Consider the following 8,780-nt stretch of genomic DNA (forward strand, 5'->3'; position numbering starts at 1 on the left):
TATTATTGCCATCGTTGTTTTCAATATTTTCTCAATTATGAGAATCCGTTATGAAAACAAAGATCATCAACTCTATAAGGAATATAGTTTCGGCAATTCACAAACATGATTGACTTTTGAATAAATTAATGTTACGTAATCGTTGATTTCTTCACGCCCTCAATCCAGAAATTGTCCATTTCTATCATCTCAATTTTTCTTTACCGAATGTAAATTATATATAGTCTTTTAAGAATTTCATTTAGATGTCATAATGTTAAATCGTTCTGTAATATTCATCTTATATTATTCTCTAACTTGTTATAATTTGTGTGATTATTTTAGAATTAGCATATAACATAAATATATATACATATAATATTTATCAATGAAATTATCATTTGCTCAAAATAAAATAAAACAAATCAATCTTCCACTTGTTCTTCATCCTATCTTATAGATTAATCAGTTAATTTTTCCTTGTATGTTCCAAGATTGCCCACCACCTGTTTTTCATATTTTCTTATAATCTTATTGTTTAGGTTTTGATGATAAATTCACTTTTTCTTTAAAATAGTTATATAAAGACACTGACATGTTTCAGAGAACATGCATGAGTTAATTATATTGCACCATTAAACATCACACTCTTTCGATGCTTTGAGAGGTAGGTTAATCTTACCCAATTGTGTCATGTCATTGCTGCCTAATTTGATCAACCATTAACAACTTCGTTAAATATTATAACATGGCACAAGTGCTTTGATTAGATTTTATGTATGCATGGGCCATAACCTTAATTAACGGGACACGATATTGGTTTGGGTAAAAAACTCATCCTTTGTTATGCTGTATTTTTCAATAATAAAGAACAATTTTAAATCACTTTTCTTTGTCAATAAAAATGATAAGAATATAAATGTTTCAATCAATGCTCATCTACATAATCTCTTGTGTTGATCCTCAACCTCATAAGTCATAACATTAGTTCACACCATATATAAAAAGAGCTGAAACAAGAGCAATCTAACACATTATTGCAATGGATTCTAAGGCATTTTTTCTCTTCACCTTCACCATTCTCTTCCTCTCAGGCAAGTCCCATCTAAAGTTTATTTTGTTTTGATTTAATTCACCATCACACTTACACTTGTATGAACATATATAGTTATGTTTTTTAGCTGGTTGTGTACTGGATTTGCTTTGCATTTTGATTTGGTCGAAAGAGGTTTTGAAACTTGCTTTGAATTGAATTGGACTCTTTGATTTCTTCATAGAAAATTTACAATATAATCTTTACTAACATGTTCCAAAATCCAAACTCATTCATGTAGGAGCTGACTCCACCAGAATATTCACATTCAAGAATAGTTGTCCCTTCACAGTGTGGCCAGGCACTGTCACTGGTGCAGGCAGCTCTCCATTACCATCAACAGGCTTTGAGTTAGCTCCTGGTGCTTCCTTATCCCTAAACATCCCTGCACCATGGTCCGGCAGATTCTGGGGCCGCTCTCATTGCTCGAATGACCACAATGGAAGGTTCAGCTGCGCCACGGGAGAATGTGCCTCGGGCGAGATAGGATGCAGAGGCGCAGGGGGAATCCCACCAGCAACCCTAGTTGAATTCACTCTAGCCCCATACAATGGGCAAGATTTCTACGACATTAGTCTTGTTGACGGCTTCAACTTGCCCGTTTCGGTGAAACCAGAAGGAGGGTCTAGTAGGAGTGGCTGTAACTCCACTAGCTGCTCTGCTAGTATCAATGATGTGTGTCCGGAAGAGTTGGCTGTGAAGAGTGGAGATGGGAGTGGTGTTGTTGCTTGCAAAAGTGCATGTTTGGTATTTGATCAGTCACAGTATTGCTGCAGAGATGAGTTTAATTCTCCCAACACATGCCAGCCAAGCCAGTATTCAAGGCTCTTCAAGCAGCAGTGTCCCCAGGCATACAGTTATGCTTATGATGATAGAACCAGCACTTTTACATGCACTGGAGGGGCCAACTATGTCATCACCTTTTGCCCATGACTTTCTCCTCTCTTTTCTTATTATCAGCAATTTACATATTACTTTCACGGGCTGTATGTATGCCTCTTGTAAGTCTGTATGCCTTTGACGACCAATGTGTGAACTAAAGAATTATAATAAATATGCTTTATTAATAGTAATTAGCAATTATTGATTTATTTAAATATATACATATTTATATATATATGAATGGAGTTTTAGCATAAATACCCCAAAAAAATCCTTATTTGGTAATTCAATCACTTAAAATATAAATTAACAATAGTTTTATAAACGGGATCAATTAAGTACTTATTATTTATTTTTTCATAATTTTTATTTATTTTTTGGTTGAAAAAGTTATATTGACCTCAAGATTGAAAGAAGAAACAAAATATAAGTCGCTAAAAAATAAAACTTAGAGGCAGACAGAATTACTCCCGAAAAGTTAGATAGTAAAACTTGAAAATAAAATACACCCAAAAGATCAATTCGAAAAATACAATACTATGTGTAAAATATTTGAAAATGTATAACATTTAGAAAAATGTCAAAAAATTTCATAAAAACTTCAAATTTGTTTTTAAAAAAAAAAAGCAAGATCAACTAAAATGACTTAAGCTATATTGTTTTTAAACTCCAGAACTTGATTGTCAAAGACTGAATTGCTAAATAATGAAAAACTCAAAGTGTTAATGCGAAAATTCTATATGAATTACAGAACCACAATTCCACAAAAATGATCTTTTTTGTAGCAACAACAACAATAATAATAATAATATTAATGATCTTTTGAATGCTCAAACTACCACATTCTTATCATTGTGCGTTATTAATAAAAGTTACTACGAATTATTGGTTTATTTAAAAGAGAATTTATTATAATATTACTTCACCATAATGAAAACTTCAATGTCAATCAACCCAAATCACAGTTTTGTCCCATCGAACATGCGTGTAGTAAATGGGCATGTTTCTCTTTTTAATTGCTTGTAGAAAAAGCATGAGAAGAATATGATATAAACAGTCATCTACTATTAACGGTTTAAGTACCTGTAATGTGAAGCAAAGAAAAAATTTACGGTATTTTTTCTCCTTATTGAGTTAAGCAAGCAATTTATGCTTTTTCTTTGACCAATAGCAAAAGAAATAAATACATAAATAAAATGATCCATCTGTAAAGATTACCCTAATCACTCAGAATTGAGCAAAAGCAAATGCAATGTTCTCTTATGTTCACATGTGAAAGTAAAAGTTCATTCAAGGAAAGATAGAGTATGAAATCTGAAAATAATCTTGCATCATACCCTCTTCCACAAATTACATACTGGAAAATATCAAATCAAGGGGAAGAATCTAACAAGTTTCAATTGGTAAACCCTATTTCTCATGCTACAATACTATGGACACTAAAACGGTACAAGTTAATAGTGAATCTCACCTACATGAACATAGGTAGCTTGTGTTAGTTAACAAAAGGCACCTGAATTAGAAATGGTAGTCATTGAAATAAGACTGGAGTTAATTAAACAATTCATGCTTTTACCAAGGCCTCCCTTTCCCTCCAAGTCGACGTGCCAACTCAAAATCCTTCTTCACTGAGACAACAAAAGCAGAAACTGCTTGTTAGTTGTACATTAAGTAGGAAAGACAATGGTCATCTAATCTAACCCATAGGGCTGCCGAAACAAGTCCAGAAAGATAACAAAACAGTAAATCGAACAAAGGTTATACCAAGTTAACAGACTGTTAAATCAAACAATACAAAAAGCAAGCAACAAAATACTGAGGACTTCCCCATTTTTATCCATCAAATTTTACTTTCATAATTATCTAGTGTCATGGTTGGGAAAAAGGCGATAAAATGTAATGGTGATGAGCCAGAATATGCTTAGATGGCTACAGCATTTGCATATGAGAAAAAATACAGTTCATATTTAATCATCTTTTGAAGTGATAGTGTGAAAACATACAGTTCATATTTGTCTACCATGCGTTGAAAATTATATATACTTTTGAAAAAAGGGAAAGAAAAAGTAAAGACAGTTTAATTAATGGTTCCAATAATACACTAAATAGACATAGCATTTGGAAATGAAAAACAAAGCTAAGCACGATAAGGAATTTTTTTAACTTGGTGACTTACTAAGAGTTACACGCTTTGCATGAATTGCACATAGCATCGAATCTTCAAATAAGTGAACCAAAAAGTCTTCTGCTGCCTGCAAGAAACACCCAAATAGTAAGTAATGATTTCGAGTCTAAAAGGGATCTTAGTAACAGACATTTCGTGGATGGATTTTGTTATTATTTGATGTGGAGAAACTTCATTGGATATAGATGGTGAGGAAAACAAATTGTCTTTTAAAAAATGCAATACAAATAAGGAAAACTAGGAATTTCATCTAATGTGTGAAGTAATTCCATCAGCACCTAGTGTCTAAATTTTTTTGAACAACAGAAAACAAAAGAACAAGTTTATCTCCAGATTCCATCAAAATAATGTTTTCCGGAATATTAGTCATAGCGAACTCATCAGTGCAGAAAGGCTTTTTTAAATATTAAAAGTGTCCTTAAAAGAGAAATAATTATACAATTTCCTTTCCACGGAAAACTAAATGTCATTAAAACAGAGTGATTTAAAAGAATGTTATTGAATGTCCACTCACAAACAAACAAAAAATTAAATTGAAATATGTGGAATTGCAACCATGAATAGCTATCATGTGCTATTGATCACCAGAACTTTGTTAAGTGAATTTTAAAAAGCTAACTGGAATCACAAACACACTTTTTCAGTCTGAATTAGTAGTTAGGATTTATAGAACGATAATAGAGAAATCATGCTATCTTAAGCAATGTAATAACTAACTACCATGATATCAACAAACCTGAAAAGAGAAAACATGCTTAAATAAGTCAGGTTCAGAAAGAAGATAATTGAGTGAGAAAAACTCATAATAAACAAGTGCATCCAATTTTATTTTACAGAGTTAGTAGGAAGATGACATAACCTCCTGAAGTGCTACTAAAGCTTCGGCCTGCCAACGTGTGACTTCTGGAGCAAATTGGTTGCTGATCTCCCTCACCTAGAACAAATTACGGGGCTTGTTTAGTAGTCAGCATTACACAATCACGTTCTTTTTCATAATTCAAGGTTTACCTCACTTATTTTCTTCTTCTTTTTTTATTTAGATTTTTGGGAAGTACAAATAAAAAGACTAGTAGAATCCCCACCAAACCCGACACTGAAAAGTGAGAGAGGAAAGACCAAAAAAAATCATAAATCATCTCTCCAACTAATCAACACCAAGGAAAAGTCATTGAATCCCTTTAAACAAATTACAGGGCTTGTTTAGCAGTCAGCCTTACACAGTCACGTTCTTTTTCATAATTTAAGGTTTTACCTCACTTATTTTCTTCTTTTTTTTTTTAGATTTTTGGGAAGTACAAATAAAAAGACTAGAATCCCCACCAAACCCGACACTGAAAAGTGAGAGAGGAAAGACCAAAAAAAATCATAAATCATCTCTCCAACTAATCAACACCAAGGAAAAGTCATTGAATCCCTTTAAACAAATTACAGGGCTTGTTTAGCAGCCAGCATTACACAATCACGTTCTTTTTCAAAATTTAAGGTTTTACCTCACTTATTTTCTTCTTTTTTTTTTTAGATTTTTGGGAAGTACAAATAAAAAGACTAGAATCCACCCCAAACCCGACACTGAAAATTGAGAGAGGAAAGACCAAAAAATCATAAATCATCTCTCCAACTAATCAACACTAAGGAAAATTCATTGAATCCCTTCAAAGAAAAACTAAAGAAAAAGCCCATAATTTAACCCTCTTCCAAAGAGATTCTTTATCTTTAGCCACATCATCACTATGCTAATTGGTAGGTACTTACTGTTTATTTTAATCAGTGCTCCCTTGCATCTTGTCAAATATAAATATATAGTGTTTTAAGAAGAAGAAGGGAATAAGAATTTACTGGGAAATCCACGACTTATAAATAATCAGATAATCAGCAACACAGCATTAATTGCAACATATAAACACCCTATATGTTCTCAACTTGTTTCAAGGCTTGTAGTATACATATTCTGTGTGGGCATGTAAATCTTGGTGCACACCATTGGATGGAAACAACAAACTTACTGTTCTAATGAAGGGAGCAGCAGGAATTAGCAGTGTCCAAGTCTTCTGGAAATGTCGAATCTCCCGAAGAGCCACTGTTCCAGGCTTGTAACGACGCTTCTTCCTCACCTGTTCTGGTTCTTGAGATCTTGTTGCCGTCGATGCTATAAAAAACAGATTATAACAAGAAATAACAATTGTAACAGCATCAGAACCCACAACCATCATTTAAGAATTCCAAATTTAATCAAATAGAAACACATTTACTTTCTGGAGCATCTGGTTCTGATCTTCTTTCCTTTGTGCGAGCTGCCTTCTTCTATTTAATACATAATAATGTATATACAAAATTAAGACTTGTTACACTTAACAAGTTACAGTAGGAATGAAGAAGAAAAAGAAGAACAAGCCAACATGGTTAACAAATTATTTAAAAGAAAAACACTGTTAACTTTTACATTTCTGAAGACCCAAGAGAAAATGGGAATTAAATAATAATAATAAAGAACCCAGCAACTCAACTCAGGTGAACCTAATGTAAAGCTAATAAATTCTTATAATGCACTTGGATTTTACCAAGTGAGGGAGAAAGTTAGGAAGAGGAAAGAAGAAAATGTTTTCCTAAAATTCTATATATATGTATATGTATTTTAATCTTTTCTCTTTCATCATATTTTTTAAAAAGTTCTCAAATCTATAAAATTACAATAAATTGATCCCTTTCTTTTCCCAACAAAGTTTTCTATCGTTCTTTGTTTGTTCTAAACAAGAGAAAATAGAATCCCTATGAGTTTTTTTCCCTAGGAAATCCAAGTTATAACAAAGGGTATATGTATAAATTGAATTAAATTAGAATTTTCTTCACTAAGAACTATTTACAGTTCACCAAGAATGAAGAAGAAACCAATGAGGTAAACAAAAAATGTGTTAATTTCACATTTCTGAAAACCCAGTTAAAATAATTAAAAAAAATAATAATAAATCCACTCAAACTAAAGAAGAAAAAGAAGAGTATGCATTTTCCTCCTAAAGTGAAGTTAAAAACAGTAAATTACTCATAATACTTTGAAACCCAAAAAACCTAAAACCAAACCAAAAAATTCTCAAATTCTTAGAACCAGAAAAAGGTGAATGTAGAAATAGCTCGAATTTCCCGTAGTTAAAACCCTCAGTGTACATTTTCTAAGCAAACCGAACAAAATAATACTGGGAGAGAGAGAATACCGGAGTGGTTGCAGGTGAGATGGATCCTGGAAATTTTAAGAGCAAAAGAGTCAAGAACCCTCAAACATACATACATATACATAATTACATAGAGAAAGAGAGAAAGAGACCAAGAGAGGGGCGAGGGGATTTTCTGTGATTCCTAGCAGCTGGATGCTTGGTTCTCATATCTCTCTGAAAAAGCTTCGTCTCTCTACTGTAATCTGTGTTTGTGGTGGTCTGGAGTGGAGTGGAGGGAGACAGAGTCGTTTATGAGCGTTTGAAATTTTGATGTACAATCAGAGGACCCATCTGAAAACAAATAAAATAATAAAAAATGGCAACAAAAATATTTACATTGAGCCGTTGTTACCTACGGACGCTGATGTGGCAGTATTTTATTGGTCAAAATTAAATTAAACTTCTATATTAATAGGAATAGAACATGGTAGGGCTTTTCTAACATTTGATTGTGCATTTTTAGATATATGTGTTTTATTACATTATTTGTTTGGATTTTGTATTTTGTTAATATTTAATTTTTTTCTTCATCAAAATCAGGTTTAGGGTTCTATTTTAGCCATTTTACAAAATATAGGGTCCAAAAAGTAATTTATCAAAACACGGGGTCCAAACAGGTAATGAGACAAAACAACAGGATCCAAAAAAGGTATAAACCCTTTTTTGAAAACTCTAAATTTATGATATCTAAATCAAAGTTCAAACAGACAATTGTATACGTGATTAAATTTTTTTTTCACGAGTCGAAAACAGACTATTTGAACTATGATTTGGGCATGGTAAATTATTCAGAATTTTTTTAAAATTAGCGGAATGCCTGCTATAACTATAATATATACTAGGTTATAATTTTTTCAAATACCAAAAATAGAAAATAACCTTAGTATGAGCGGGGCATTTTCTAGAATTATCATATATTTTATACAACTAATTTTATTGTCTAGCCTAACACATACTTACTGTTGAAGCAACAATTTGTCTTTCTATATCTGGAGGTATAATCCAACGGTAGATATTGCTTTGTCACTATTCCGGTGATGAAGTTTGCCTTTGACTCGTCGGGGTTACCTGCAAGAAAGACACTCCGATGCTAAAGTCAGTAAAAAGTTCGATGCCTTTGTTTTTCTATGAATCTCGTATTTATAGGAAAAAATATGTAAAGTGGTTAGTTAGTTCAAGCAAAACCTGGACTAGTGGAGAAAAGATAACCGAATTTTCCTCCAAAACATGCTGATTTTAAATTTTACGTTCAGAGGTCAGAGGCGTAGACCGCCTCTGACCTGTGGCTTCTGCCTTCGAAGCTTCTGTAGATCAAAATGATCCGTTTTGAATGTTCGGTAAATGAGGAAAGGACTTTGGGCCGAATATTTTGGGTCCAACAGATGCCCCCTGGCCCAAGCTTCGAACGGACGAGGCATGCTAAACTACTCGAATC

At 32.8% G+C, this 8,780-nt stretch overlaps 2 protein-coding genes across 2 annotated transcripts; one reads left to right on the plus strand and one right to left on the minus strand.

Annotated features, from left to right (window-relative positions):
- Window positions 1–947: 947 nt before the first annotated feature.
- Window positions 948–2,145, plus strand: LOC133793847 (thaumatin-like protein 1b). The gene is made up of 2 exons (XM_062231101.1): window positions 948–1,073; window positions 1,314–2,145. The coding sequence occupies exons 1-2, from the start codon at window positions 1,022–1,024 to the stop codon at window positions 2,003–2,005; spliced, it is 744 nt and encodes a 247-aa protein (XP_062087085.1). The 5' UTR covers window positions 948–1,021; the 3' UTR covers window positions 2,006–2,145.
- A 1,094-nt stretch (window positions 2,146–3,239) lies between these two features.
- On the minus strand, window positions 3,240–7,613 carry LOC133797598 (histone H3-like centromeric protein CENH3). The gene is made up of 8 exons (XM_062235550.1): window positions 7,456–7,613; window positions 7,346–7,371; window positions 6,389–6,440; window positions 6,143–6,285; window positions 4,999–5,073; window positions 4,131–4,206; window positions 3,531–3,582; window positions 3,240–3,425 (listed from the first exon to the last, which is right to left on the minus strand). Exons 1-8 carry the CDS (start codon window positions 7,511–7,513, stop codon window positions 3,422–3,424), a joined length of 486 nt encoding a protein of 161 aa, XP_062091534.1. The 5' UTR covers window positions 7,514–7,613; the 3' UTR covers window positions 3,240–3,421.
- Between the last annotated feature and the right edge of the window lie 1,167 nt (window positions 7,614–8,780).

The sequence above is a fragment of the Humulus lupulus genome, chromosome 8, assembly GCF_963169125.1.
Source record: "Humulus lupulus chromosome 8, drHumLupu1.1, whole genome shotgun sequence".
NCBI classification, from domain to species: domain Eukaryota; kingdom Viridiplantae; phylum Streptophyta; class Magnoliopsida; order Rosales; family Cannabaceae; genus Humulus; species Humulus lupulus.